We start from the raw sequence: 14,301 nt of genomic DNA, 5'->3' as shown, positions 1-14,301 counted from the left end.
GCGAGGGGCTCGGAGTCACGGAGGGCGGCCGGGTCGCCGACTTCCACTTTCCCCGCCCCCGAAGCTGCTTCCCGGACGAGGCGGGAACTTCGTCGCCCTGAAACTCTGCAAGGGGACCCCGGGCTCCCCTCCCCCCTCAAGAGCCGCGCCGGGCAAGTCAGCCGGTGGGGGGGGGGGGAGTCAGCCTGAGTGCTGCTGACAGGGCTTCCGGGCCGTGGTGTGTCATCGGTTCTCTTTCAAGACCGGAGACCCCAATGACCTCCGGGCAGCCCTGTTCCCAACCCCCCCCCCCTCGTGCAACTTCCTGGCTCCTTTCTTACTCATGGGAGCTGAGGTCACCGCTGCGGTCTGGCCACAACCTCGGGAAGGAGCCCCAGAGAGTCCAAATATGGGCTGGGGGGGGGTCAGGAGGTCTGCTGCTCAGGCTGGGACAGGGGAACCCAAAGAGAGAAGGTCCCACGTCTTTTTCTCGCCCTGTGTATGTGTCGCTTGTGACTTTCTCAGGCTTCCAAGTTTCCCAAATAGGGTTGGAGAGAAGGTGGAACTGTTAACTATTCACTGGAACGGCCTTAGTAACCGAGTAAGTGCACCAGCCGCCTTCTGTCCCCTGTCCTAAAGTTTCTTTTTTACTAGTATCATGTATATAAATATGATTATACCTTTGTATATCACCAATACTACTTGTCAAAACAAACAAAATAAATATTTCATCCACCACCAATTCCTCCTCCAACAGAACTTAACCTGCAGTAGAAGAAGCTCTTCTTGACTTACCTAACGTGAATGAAGCGTCATATATTGATGTTTCTCTGAGTTTCTATTAAACCCTTATTTTAATGTTTAGCAGAGCCAGTTTGCTCTTGTGCTTGAGGCTGCGAGTTCACGTCCTGCTGACCCAGTCACTGTCTCTCGGCCTAACCCAGGGGTCGGCAACCTTAAACACTCAAAGAGCCTTTTGGACACCGGGAGTCACAAAACCCTTTTGACATCTAAAATGAAGACAACACTCACTGCATATATCGTTTTTTACCTTTGTGCTATGTATAAAAAAACCTATAGTGTGTTGCATTATGTAATCAATAAACTGCTATAGAGGAAACAAATTTTTATTTCTGCATATTGAACTCTGGAAAAGAAAGATGGGTTGAAAAGCTTAATAAATTGTGTGCCCGCAGGTATCACACATTGGCGGCTGTGATGCATGTTTTGAGTGACAGCCATAGCAGAGGGATGAAAGAGCCGCCTGCAGCTCCAGAGCCACTGGCTGCAGACCCCTGGCCTGACCCACCTGCCAGGCTTCTTGTGGAGGAAAGAGAATGGGGAAGGGGTGGGGGATCTGTTCACTACAAAAGCTAAAAGGTGGGGTGCAAATGGATGGATGGATGGACATAGACAAGTGGTTCTATTAAAAGCCCAGCTGCCAGCTGAAAAGAGGCAGCAGCAAGGGGGTCAGCCCTTCCGCAGCCTGGGAGTGACCCAACCAAAGTGGTTGCCTTGGGGAAGGGAGATGTGGACAGAGAGGAGCCCCCAGACCTTCCCAGGATCAGGATCAGCTGACCCCTCACAGGGGAGGGACCTTCCCAGCCTGGCCTGCTAAGACAAGACAGCTTCTCTAGAAACGGACGGCCAGGGGCAGCTAAGCCTTTCCTGGGTTCCCCAGTGAGCCCCAAGGCTGCCTTAGGAGAGGGGCCTGGCTCCGGCTGCAGCCTCCCTCCTCCCCTCCACACCCTCCTTCAGAAAGGAAAATGCCACAGAGAAAGGAACTGAAAGGGCCCCTTCAGCCGAGGGGGAGGAGGGGGGTTTCCAGAGGTTCTTTTTCTCTTTTTCCCTTAAAAACAACAACTTTGTATATGTGAAAGGATTAGACGGTAACATCATAAATCCATGAAGGTTAAAATTGACTATATATAACCTATACACAAAAATATGAGGGGAAATGCAAATTATATAATTTTATATTTACATATATTTATACGTATATTGACTACACAGTGATAAGCCATCACAGACAAACTCGATATTGTAAAATAATCTCATATAGTCGCATTACTATTTCTTTCTTTTATGATGTGTAGCAAGTACAATTACATTATGGAAACTGTTTCTTCTTTCCCTTTTTCTTTGTTATACAGTATATGTTTTGTTTGTCTTCTTTAATGTAAGTAACCAATAAAGACTATTTTTCAAAAAGAAGTCACTTTTATTGAATTTTTTCACCCCAAATACAAAACATAATTTCACTAACACTGCTTGTCGCTATCGGAAGTATCTTCTTCCTTCTACGTTTTCCATATCTAAGGCTATTATTCTTAACATACATTCTTTTCTATTTACAATTTTATAATTGTTGTATATTACTTTTCATCTATTTACATTTTGCATTTACGTTTATTTTGATACATCATTTTATATTACTTTACACATTAGTCTTACTTTCCCTTTCAAGCCAATCATACCATTCATTCCATATTTTATAACACCTGGTCCCCCCCCTCTCAATTCCATTGTGTTGGGGGGGGGAGTACAGTATTTTTTCTTTCTTCCACTATTGGGCAAATATGATTCTCACTGCGGTAATTATATGTTGAAGAATATAGTCAATTTCTTTTCTTATGTTTTCTTTTATTATTCCTAGAAGAAATAGTTCTGGTCTCATCTCAATTTTCTGTTCACTATCTCCTTTATCCATTTTTTAAATTTTTAATATTTCTTTGCACTGGGACGTGTCTACCACTTATAGTAGAATGCTCCTTGTGTGTGATTACATTTCCAACAATTAGGTGATAAGGATGGATACATTTTGGCCAATCTCGCTAATGGTAGATGCGATCTATAAGATGTTTTATATGTGGTTTCTTTAAATGCGGCCAGCATTGTCAATGTGTCCCAGGAGGCGGACCAGGGACTTCCTGAGCCCAGCAGGAAGGGATTGGGGGCCGCTCCCTCGACCCTCTCGGTTCCCAGCAGGCGAGCTCGGCGGTGGAGGCTTCGGAGAGGAGGGCCGGCCGGGGGCTTCCCCCTTGGGCAGGGGCTCCTGACAGCCAGTCCCGGGAGCCCCCCCCCCCCGCCCGCACCCCGGCAGCTTGCAAGCGCCCTCCTCTCCTCGCCACGAGCACGAGAGCGACTGCCGGGCGCCGTCGTGGGCCGAGGAAGTGGCTGGGCGCAAGGAGAGGCGCTCCGATCCGCGCGGCTCCCGCCCCGGTCCGTCTGCGCGCGGCCGCGGCATCTCGACGGGCTCCCTCGCGCTCTGCCGGTTGAACGAGCTCTCCCTCCCTCGGTGGCAAGCGCGGCTTCGGAGAGCCTGGCCGGGCTCGGCCATCAGCGCGGAAGGCCGCCAGCCTTGAGCTTCTTCCGTTGCCTGCGGAGGTCAGCTATGAACTCTCCTCCAGCAGAAACCACAACGCCCGCAGCGTTTCCTGCACCTTTATTTAAAACACAGCCCCCATCTTCAAATCCTGGGGGGCTGACAGCCACAGAAGGCATCACCCAACGAATAAAACCCTCACTTGGCACAACTCCTCCAATGAAACTCCTAACTCCCCCCCCACCTCCCCCCATCCCAGGGAACCCAGCTGCGACCCCTTCCCTGCAGAGAAGCCACTTGCGAAGTAGGCTGGCTTGGAGGGGGGGCAGTCATAGCTGATGCTAGTCAGGAACTTTGGGGGGGGGGGCTTCCTCCAGACAAAACAAGGCTGGGTCCCTTCAGCCAGACTTCAGCAGGCAGGGATTCCTCTCCAGGAGGCCAACCGGTCACATTTCTACAAGGAAGGAACAAGCAGGCTCAAACGCAGCCCCCCCCAGCCCCTCCCTGGGCCCTTCCCGGCCTCGGCTGCCTCCCCCAGAGGCCCCAGACACACATCCCCTCCCAACCTCAGCGGGAACCGACCCAAGTGTCAGCACCTCCCTGAAAGCCCAGAGATGCAACCAACCCCCTTCAGCAGCGCAGGGGCCTCCACCCCGGGCAACCGTAAGCCCGGAGCCAAGCTGGCTGGGGGACTCTGGGAGCTGTAGTCCGGCAGGCTCAGAGGGGCCAAGCTTGGAGACCCCCCCAGGTCTCCCACCTACCCTTCAGGATCTGGTCGAGGTCTGCAATGAAGGCTTCCAGTTCGCAGGTGTCTCCCAGCTTAGCTACAAGACAAGACAGGTCCACCTGTCAGCCTAACAGATGTTGACTGAACCAAAGAACAGTAATTGATTGGACCTCAGCAATACCCGAATAAAAGGAGAAGAGGAGCCCAATGAAAGGGCCACTCGTGGGGGGGGGGGGTCATGAGGGTCCAGCCAGGATGATGGAAGTGAAGAGTCAGAAAAGGGAGGGAAGCTGCCCAAGGAGACAAATGGGTCGGGGGGGGTGTCTGTTTGGACTCCATTCGGGGGACTCGCCCTCCTCCCCCCAAGGCCAGTGAGAGCCCCAGGCTGTTGTCTCCGGGCCACAAACAGAGACACGGGCTCACTTGGTGGCCCCAAGGCAGCTGCCCCCCAAGCCCTACCGGTGGAGCCACCCGAAGTCTGGGAAGAGGCCCCGCCGGGCCGAAGATCCTCGTGGCTGCTGTGCAGGCTGCTGCTCCAAGAGGCGCCTGGGGCTGCAAGGGAGAGAAACGCTCGCTCAGCTGCGGGGGCCTCGCTCCCCCTCCAGCCCCCCAAGGCCCCCCGGGAGGGAGGGAGGGAGGCAGAAGCGCCGCTCACCCCGCGACTCCTGGGCGCCGCTCTCCTCCAGCCCCGTCCGCCCCGTCTCGTGCCCAGGGGGCCCCCGCCGCTCCAGGCCCCGCACCGCCCGCTCGAAGTCCCGCAGGGAGCCCGCCAGCCCCGCCGGGAAGAGCCGCTCAGCGCCCCCTCGCCCGCCTCCTCCTCCCGCCGCCTCCATCGCCCCGTCGGGCAGGGCGCCGCCGCAGGTGCCTTTTCTGCCCCAGGCCCCGCCCAGCGGAACCGGGCCGCCCAATCGCTGAAAGGGGGCGGGGCATCCGCCCACCCGACCCCCCAGGGCTGCCCCGGGGCCGAGGCGCTGGAGCCCGGAGGGGAGGGGGCGGCGGCGCTGGGACGGTTCTCGGGGTCGGATCTCCGTTCGAAGCGCAGGCGGGAAAAAGAAGGGAGAAAAAATTCAGCTTTCCCATACCGGGAGTCGAACCCGGGCCGCCTGGGTGAAAACCAGGAATCCTAACCGCTAGACCATATGGGAAGCGGTAAGGGCAGGCGGACCAGGTCGCCCCATCTGTTGATGACAGGGGAATTCCGCCCTTACTGAAGCCTCTCTCGGCAGGGACGGACGATCTTGAGCGCCCCCTACAGGGCGCATGGACAGGACACCGATCCGGACTCCCACCACACGGGCCTCTCCCCAAGTGCCCGCGGCGCCCTAGCGGCAAGGCCGGCTTTGCTGGGGGGGGGGGGGGGGGGGGGGGGGAGGGGGCGGGGGACCGCCGCTCCCATCGCGAACACCCGCCTTTCCCTCACAGGGCGCCGGAGAGTGCGGCACCCTCAGAAAACATGGCTCCCGCTACTTCGCAGAGACGGTCGCTCTAGGCGCTGCTGCCTCGCTGATCGTCGCGTCGTGTCACCTGACCAAAGGAGGGCGGAGTCTTCGGCGCGGCGGCGGCTCACGTGACTGTCCCGAGGTGCCGTGGTGGGTTGGGTTGTCCGGAGCCGGGCGAGGCCGGGCGAGCCACCTACGCGAGGCAGGGGCTGTGAGGCCTACGAGGAGCAGGACGACGACGCGGAGCGGCTACTGCCCCCGCGCCCCTCGGCCGCAGGGCTAGTCCGGAGCACAGGTGGGGCCCCCCGAAGAACGCCCGCCCGCCCGCCGCACCTGCCCGCGGAAGAGGCCGCCCAGCCCGGGGAGGGAGAGGGGAGGGAAGGAGGGGGGAGGGGGGGCTGCTGCCCGGGCCCCGTTGCCCACTGACCCCCCCGCGCCGTCTCTTGTCAGGCCTCCTGGGATGCCGAACGCAGCGGCCATGAAGAAGAAGGTAGGCAAGGGGCGGAGGGCGGCTGGGGGGCAGCGGGGGCGGTGGTCTCCGCTGCGGCAACGCCGGCTCTTCCTCCCCCCCCCCCCCCGCTCAGGTGCTGCTGATGGGCAAGAGCGGCTCGGGCAAGACCAGCATGCGCTCCATCATCTTCGCCAACTACATCGCTCGGGACACGCGGCGCCTGGGAGCCACAAGTAAGGGCGGGGGGCGGCGGGGGGGCGCCTTTCTGGCCTCCCCCGGGGGCTCCTCCTGCTGCCGGTCTCATTTCTCCCCTGCTTCCTTCCAGTTGACGTGGAGCATTCGCACGTTCGGTTTCTGGGCAACCTGGTGCTAAACCTGTGGGACTGCGGCGGGTAATGGTTTCCTCTGCCCCTTGGCGGTTTCCAGGGGGAGGAGGGGGGGCGAGGGACTCAGGTGGGTGAGTGGGTGGGGGTCAGCAGGGGTCTCCCCGGGACCCTGGGCTGGTGGGTCAGAGCAGAAGCCGCCCTCTTGTTGTCTGCAAATGGCTCCGGGGAAGGTGGGCCCAGCCGAGCGCTCCCCCCCTCCCTGCCTGACCCTCCGTGGTGGGGGGCTCTTCTCCGGGCAGCCAGGACACCTTCATGGAGAACTACTTCACCAGCCAGCGCGACAACATCTTCCGCAACGTGGAGGTCCTCATCTACGTCTTTGACGTGGAGAGCCGAGAGCTGGAGAAGGACATGCACTACTACCAGTCCTGCCTGGAGGCCATTCTGCAGAACTCGCCCGATGCCAAGATCTTCTGCCTGGTCCACAAAATGGACCTGGTGCAGGAGGACCAGCGCGACCTGGTGAGGGCCGGCCTGCAGATCAAGCGGCCTGCACCGCTGGGGGCGGTGGGGCTCCAGCCGCTAAAGCCCCCACGCTTCCCTCTTTCAGAAACGGCGGCTTTTCCGTCCCCCTTGTCCTGCAGGCTCTGCCGAAATGTCCCCCAACCCCCAGCCGGGCTCTGCAAGCAACACAACCGCCTGAGCTGGGCGGGACTCCAGTTTTGGCCAGCTCTGGGGATTTCCCCCCTTTTCCCTTGTGGCCCCCTGTTCCTCGCAGGGCCGGCCTTGCGGATATGACCCCGGCTCGCACTGATTAGGGCATCTGGCCTTCTTTCCCTTCGCTAGATCTTCAAGGAACGGGAAGAGGACTTGAAGCGTCTGTCCCGCCCGCTGGAGTGCTCTTGCTTCCGGACGTCCATCTGGGATGAGACTCTCTACAAGGTGTGTGCTTTGGGGGGCCCAGGGCGGCCGGCCGGGACCGGGTTCTAGGCTGGAGGAAGCCCTGGGTTCGTGCCCTATAGACCAGTGGCCTCCAAACGTGGCAACTGTAAAAGACTGGTGGACTTCAACCCTCTGCTGACTGGAGGGTCCTGGGAGTTGAACGGCACAAGTCTTTTTAAGTTGCCACGTGTGGGGGGGGGGGGGCTGCAATAGAGTGTGAGAGTTTGTGAGCAGAAGGTGAAGGTTGTGCAGCCGCTGCCCCTGCTGCCCCGTCCGTAGCGTCTCAGACCCCTCTGGGCTGTGGGGGCTGGTTTGGAGACGAGCCCCTCCCTCTGAAGGGTGCTTTCCTCCCCTCCGCTGGCCGCCAAGGGGAGGGTGTCACCTTGGGCTGAGATGGGCCAGGGGTTCAGCTGCCTCTTGTGCTTCCTCGTTGGCAGGCCTGGTCCAGCATAGTCTACCAGCTTATTCCCAATGTCCAGCAACTGGAAACGAACCTCAGGAATTTCGCTCAGATCATTGAAGCCGATGAAGTTCTTCTGTTCGAAAGAGCCACCTTTCTAGTGAGCAGGAGGCCGGTCCAGTCCCCGGGGATGGAGCCCGGCTTGGGCACAGGCAGGGGAGGGGGTTCCCAGGCCCCCCAGGGGCCTCGCTCTAGTTTCTGAAATGGGAAGTCTGGACGTTCCCTTGCGAGAGTGGGCCGCCTCCGCCCATCCTGTGTGTCCCACCCGCTGGTGGTCTTGTGGCGGGCAAAGCGTGAGCCCTGGTCCCCTGCGGCCACTTGGAGGACCATGGGGCCCAGCTCTACTGGGTGGCAGAGTTCTCCCAAGGGGGGGCTTTCGTGGGAAACCCACCCACCCACCCCTCCCTTCCCTGTGGCTCTGCCGTGTCGGTGGCTGCGTGTGGGGCCCACCGTGCTTCGGTGGCTGAGAGTTCGGCCCGAGTCTGGCTGGAGCCTGGCTGGGCTCAAAGCCGGCCTGACCCCCCTCCTCTTGCAGGTCATTTCCCACTACCAGTGCAAAGAGCAGCGGGACATTCACCGGTTTGAGAAGATCAGCAACATCATCAAGCAGTTCAAGCTGAGCTGCAGGTGGGGGCAGAGGGATTGTGGCCGCTTCCTCTGGGTCGGCCAGTGGCACCTGGGGGCCGAGGGGGGCAGAGGGGGGACCCCCAGCAGACGGCCGGCCAGCCCGCATTCGCACGTTCACCCCCGCTGTCGGTTGCCATTCTCATTGCCCCCCAGGGGAGGGTCCCGGAGCCCACCCCGGCCATTTCATCTCTGCTGCCCTTGACTGACAGGAGGAGGAGGAGGAGGCCTTCCACTGGAGTGGGGCTGCCTTCCCCTGGCGTCCATGGGGCAGCAGAGGCCTGTGGGTCATCGGAGCCACGTGGGGGGGAAGGAGCCTGTTCAGCATGAAACAATTAACATCCCCCCCTCATTTCTCTCCCCCCCCCCCAGTAAGTTGGCTGCGTCTTTCCAGAGCATGGAAGTGAGGAACTCCAACTTTGCTGATTTCATTGACATCTTCACATCAAACACCTACGTGATGGTTGTCATGTCAGACCCTTCCATCCGTAAGTGGGGGAGTGGGGTTTGGGGTTTGGGGGGGGGGTGGCCCCGGGGGAGGCCTTCCTGCCCCCGCCCGGCCGGTCTCGCAAGTGCCACCATCTCCTCCGTCCTCCCCCCTCTCACAGCTTCTGCAGCGACGCTGATCAACATCCGAAACGCCCGGAAACACTTTGAGAAGCTGGAGAGGGTGGACGGGCCGAAGCACAGCCTGTTGGTGCGCTGAGCCCGAGGTCGGAGGCGTTTTGTGGGCTCTGGGACGCGGGCGCTGCTCCCCTCCTCCCCCTCCTCCTCCTGCTTCTCCTTTCGTCTCGGATGCTGGTCTCCCCGGTGGTGTTGGGCCCAGGGTGGACCTTGCGGGCCTGCTGCTGCTGCTGTGGCGCGGTCGGTCCAAACGTCACGGACCTCACCCCCCTCCCCTGGTCTCCCCTCCTGTTCCAAATGAGAATAAACTACAAAGTTGGGATACTGGCTATTTTATCAACCAGTTGCTAGAGTTCGTTTATACATCTTCAATCATGACAATAAATTTTGTTACCAAGGAGGTCTAGGTGGTCTTTCTCCCCCCCCCACCTCACCCCCAGCCGTTGTGTCCTGCAGAGTGTGAACCTGCGGCCCCTTCCTGGCTCTGGGGCGTCTCCAAGGGCCACTGTGGGCCCTTCCCACGAGCGCTCCAGGCCAGACCCACAAGACCAGGGGGGTGGGGGTTTCTGGAGACCCTTCCCCGCACCTCCCTGGCTTCCAGGCTGCCTCGGTTGGGAGACAAACTGGAGGAGGTTCTGCAGAGGACCCAGCGTGGGGCTCATCTGGTCACCATTTCCTTCTCCCTCACCTGAGGGGGCTCTGGTAGGAAAGGGGGGCACCGGGATGGGCGTTTGCCGGGAACCTTCCGCAGAGCTGAAGAAGCCACAATCGGCAAACCCATTTCAACCGCTTCCTTCTCCCGGCAGCCCTGGCGGCCATTCCAGGCTGAGCAGGTGGTTGTGGTCAAACAGCACTAGGGCAGGATTAGGAGCCACAACCACTGTGGCCCTGTTGGGGAACCTCTGGCACATGCCATCGCCAGCTGCTCTTCGGGTTTCTGGCACATCTGTCGTCCTTGGAACCCAAACCCAAAGAGCGCCCGATCTGCATGTGTGGCTGCTGGCGCTCCAGCATGCCAGCTTCGGTATTTGGTGCTTGTAAAAGTTCACCATCCCTGACCGGGGAGGGCAATTCCCCTCTTCTGCCACAGGTGGCGCTCTACTTGCTGCTCCTACTGCACTGGGCTGGTGGGCTCGACTCCCTGGAATGGGATCTTCTGTGCAGGAGGGAAGGGGGGTGTCCCCCCCGTCAGCTGATGCAAGAGCCCCAGCGCGGATCCTTTGCAGACAAAGCTCAGCCCCCCCCCCCCGCTCTCTGCTGCCCAACACCCAGAAACTCGCCATCTGCAAAGGGATTGCTGGGGGGAGTGCACGTCCAATCCGTGGGGCTTCCCAGCCCCCCATCCTAAGACCTGGACCAGGCCGCTCCTGACCACCAACCTTCCACTGGGATTTAGCTGAGCCTCTAATCCAAAGATCCCCAAAGGTGGCAACTTTAAGACTTACAGACTTCAACTCCCAGAATTCTCCAGCCAGCTATACCCTAAGCCAAGGGTAGGCAAAGCTGGCTCTTCTATGACTTGTGGACTTCAACTCCCAGAATTCCTGAGCCAATCATGCTAGCTGAGGAATTCTGGGAGTTGAAGTCCACATGTCATAGAAGAGCCAATTTTGCCTACCCAGCCCTAACCCTATGCTAGGCTGGCTGGAGAATTCTGGGAATTGAAGTCCACAAGTCTTAAAGCTGCCACGTTTGGAGACCTCTGGGAGTCCAAAGCAGCAGCAGAGGGATGAGGGAGGACAAGCCAGGGAGGGGCCTTTGTGACTGAGCCCGGCTCCAGGCAGGGGAAGAGAGAGTTTGGGCAGGTCCCCCGCCCTCCCCCGCTTTCCAGATTTCCAGAACAGAGACTCTTGCGGCAAAGCTTTGGCCTCGGCTCTGGACCGGTGGGCAAAGGTCAGGAATTTCCCCCCAAGGTTGGCTGGTTTCTCGGGCTGAGTTGCACTTCCTCCCCAGGGGGAAAGACGACACACACACACACACACGCACTGGGCAGGGGAAGGTCCCCAAATCTGGCTGTGTCATCAAGACGGGAGAGTCCCTGGGCTGGAAGGAGGGTCTGGGAGAGAGGCCACCCCAAGCCCCTCCCGGCCCTCCTCCTGGGCTGCCTCCAGGCGGGGGTCCCGTCACCCTCTCCCACCCCCACGGGAGGCGGCCTGCCGGGCCCTCCCACCTCTGTGGAGCAAACGAAGTGAGAGCGAAGGAGGAGGTGTTGCAACGCCCGGTTGGCCTAATTCCCTCTGGAAAGAGGAAGTCCGACTCATCCCGGAGGCACCTGCCGAGTCCAGCAGTCCACGCAGGGGGGCGGCATACGAGTCCAATCAATAAAAGGAATAAATAAAGTTTAATCCGAAAAGCTCACGGCCCTCTGGCCCAAACTCGCCCTCTTCTGTCCCTCACAGCACACGCCCCAGGCGGGCCGGGTGTGTGAGTGTGCGTGTGACGTCACCAGGTGGGCATGTTCGTTTTGCCCTCTGCGGACGCTCAGTTCCTGGGAAGCCTCTCACTGTGGCCCTTGGGGGGGGGCTGCGGGGAGCCTTCAGAAGGGCAACTCGGGCTCTGGAGCTGCCTGGCAGCCTGCAGTGCCACCCTGTGGCCTGGCCACCTTCGAGGCTCCTTCCGAGCGGGTCTCTGCAGGAGCCCCCGGGGGCTCTTGGGCCAGCAGGGAGGGCGGAAAAAGGCCCCTGGGCAGAAACTGAGCCCCTCCGGCTGCCAACATGACCTCCGTCACTGGGTTGGCAGAAGGTGCTTTATAGCTTCCCGGCAGCCCAGTTTTCTGGTGGAACGTGGGGCAAACCCCGGAGCCTCGGGGTCTCCAGGATTCAAGCCCAAAAACGGGGACTTGGGGACTAACGTGGCTCTGGGATCCGTTCTACTCACCACCACTTTCCATCTGTTGTAGCTGCAGTAACTACAACATGTATAGGTCTGAGCCAACTACCAGGTCGATGGGCTGTCAGAAGTGCACTGAGAGCTCACCTCCACCGTGGAGCATCTCTACCACACACACACACACACACAACAGGAGGATGCCCCAGAAAGCAGCAGGGCCCACAGCTGCCAGGGGGAAGTTCACATCAACTGGCTGACCAAGGGGAGTGTGTCCCACTGGACTCTGGGGAGGGGGGAGCGAAGCCCTCTGACGTGGTGAGTGTGCAGAGGGGACCGAGACTCGCTGCCCTTCTCGGTGAGAACAATGGCCGGCCGGGGGCAAAAGCTGCTGTCCCTGGTTCTTTGCGGCCATGGCAGGGAGGGGAGGCTCCCTGTGGCTGCCTCCCGGGGTCTGGCTGCCCCTTGCCTGCACGGCCTGCGCCCTTCTGTGCTTCCTGACCCATCGCCAGTTTGCACAAGAGAGGAACCAGCAGAACAGAACTTGGATGGGCACATCTGTTGCTATGGCAACCCTGGATAGACTTCCAGGCATAGGATTGGCTGCCGCTGATGTCACCCCTTGGTCCTGCTGGACCACCAGAGCTAAAGGGAGCTTCTGTTGGCATCTCTCTGTCCCCACAAATGTCCAACTGGCCCATACTGGTTGCAGCTACACTTTGAGTTGCTGGTCTCCGATTCAGAGATTTTGCTTCATTATGAAAAGCATCGGGGGGGGGGGTGCTTCCCCACAGAAGCTGTCGGCATCGCTTGGCTCTTTGGCACAACGCCTGGCTTGGCTGCCCCAGGTGGGGCGGCCCCAGGAAGCCCCCTCAGCTCTTGGGTGCAGCTGCTCCTCCTCCTGCTCTGGGTGCCGGGCAGGTCATGCTGGGGCTTGAGATGGAACCAGACAGAGCGCCAAGCATTGGTTGGGCTGGATGACCTCTTAGTTCTCGTCATGTGGTTATCAGAAGAGTCCAGTCGCTGAAATCTGGAGCCTCTTTGGGGATCTACTTGATAGTCCCCTAAATAAAGAGAAGCCCACCAGCAGCGAGCCCCCCCGCCCCCCAGGAGCACGAAAAGGCCGCCTCCCTTGGCCTGTTCCAGGACTCCTCACTGGGCCCCAGAAAGGCCCCGCTGCCTGTGACACATTAATCCAGGAGCCTGTAGGCTCTGCGCATTGTTCTCCCACACCGATGCCCCCTCGCCTGCCTCTTGGCCAAGGGTTCTGTGGGGGGTTTCCTGGCTGTAATAAGGGAACTTACAGGGCACAGGGAAATAAACAGGCAACATCTCGTAGGTAGGCAACTAGGTGAGGAAATGGGGGGGGCGTGGGGGGGGTGACAGCTGCAATCTCTCCCTCCAGTTCTCCAGGGGAAGGGGCCAAGGTCAACCCCCCAAGGCTGAGATCAAGCTGCCTGTTCAGGCCCTGCCCCACCTTTGCTCGGCTGAGACCAGAGCCTCCCCCGAGGAGGCCCTGCCAGTGAGGGGGGGCGGGGCCAGCTCTGCATTGCCAATGGTGAGGTTTGGGACTGACCTCCAACGGTCGACCGGAGTGGCCATCCTGCTTCTCCAGCAAAAGAATGGCTGCCAATCAATAAGAGTTCAGGGCAACCCCCCCTCCCTTCAACAGCTGCACAAGCAGGAAGTGAGGCCTGGAAGCCCTTTGGCCCAGCAGGTGACCTGCTCCACAGGGGGACCTCCGTTCCAGGCAGCCGCTGTCCTTCGGAGGGAGACTGGCCCCTGCAGAAGCCCTCCAGGCACAAAGCAGGGGAGGGTGGGAGCAAAGGGAACCTGGCTCCTCTGAGGGCAGTGCCCCATGGGTCCCACGCTCCCGTCTGGCCTTGCGAATGGCTGAGTGGAGGTCAATGCAAGGGAGCATCGGTGCATGGTGCGCATACCCTGCCAGCCATTTCCCAGCTGGGGCACCAGAGCTGCAAAGACCGGACGAGGGGAAGGGGAGGCTGCTCCTTAAGACTCACATGGGGCCCGATTCTGCCTTTGAGGGCGGACTCTCGTCTCGGCCTTCCCGATCGGGCCCTTCTGGGAAGATGGAAGGCCCAGGGCAGCGTCCCCCTGCTCCCGCCATCCTCGCCTCCCTCTCTCCCCCAGGTCCATCCTGTCCTGTCCAGGAGTTGAGGTCCACAAGCCTTAAGCCTTTGGGTGAGGGATGACCGGAGGCCAAGCCTTGTGGCTGAGCCGGGCTCCCTCTTTGCCCCCTCTTGGGAGGCCTGGCTCCAGGGCTGTGGGTGGTTCCCCCCACGGTAAGATCCGGGCTGGGCAGGGGGGGGGGGGCTGGTTTCCATGGGGAGGGCTCATGGAAACGGCGGCCTCCGGTGTAACTTGCTGGGGTTGCCATGGAGAAGCTGGCAGGACTGGAGAGGACCCTGGAGTAGCAGGTGTTCCCAATCCACACCGAAGGGGCCGGGACCAGCGTGCGGGGGATGGGGGGCCAGTCCTTCCATGCCGTGATGTTTCTTGCAGCCCCTGCTGCCCCCAGGCAGCCCCCCAGGACCTCTGAGGAAGCTGCTGAAGGGCC

General features: G+C 59.9%; 1 protein-coding gene and 1 non-coding gene across 2 annotated transcripts; one reads left to right on the top strand and one right to left on the bottom strand.

The window, feature by feature from the left end:
• Positions 1-5,104: 5,104 nt before the first annotated feature.
• Positions 5,105-5,176, bottom strand: TRNAE-UUC (transfer RNA glutamic acid (anticodon UUC)). The gene has a single exon. It is a non-coding gene; the product is annotated as a tRNA-Glu (tRNA).
• A 216-nt stretch (positions 5,177-5,392) lies between these two features.
• Positions 5,393-9,294, top strand: LOC139171657 (ras-related GTP-binding protein A). Its single transcript, XM_070760078.1, has 10 exons — positions 5,393-5,765; positions 5,921-5,960; positions 6,055-6,154; positions 6,247-6,313; positions 6,547-6,769; positions 7,094-7,189; positions 7,627-7,749; positions 8,185-8,276; positions 8,646-8,761; positions 8,882-9,294. Exons 2-10 carry the CDS (start codon positions 5,931-5,933, stop codon positions 8,977-8,979), a joined length of 945 nt encoding a protein of 314 aa, XP_070616179.1. The 5' UTR covers positions 5,393-5,765; positions 5,921-5,930; the 3' UTR covers positions 8,980-9,294.
• Positions 9,295-14,301: the final 5,007 nt, after the last annotated feature.

Source organism: Erythrolamprus reginae, chromosome 8, assembly GCF_031021105.1.
Source record: "Erythrolamprus reginae isolate rEryReg1 chromosome 8, rEryReg1.hap1, whole genome shotgun sequence".
Classification (NCBI taxonomy): Eukaryota; Metazoa; Chordata; class Lepidosauria; order Squamata; family Dipsadidae; genus Erythrolamprus; species Erythrolamprus reginae.
The sequence above is the reverse complement of the archived record's forward strand: the minus strand, read 5'-3'. Positions and strand labels throughout refer to the sequence as shown.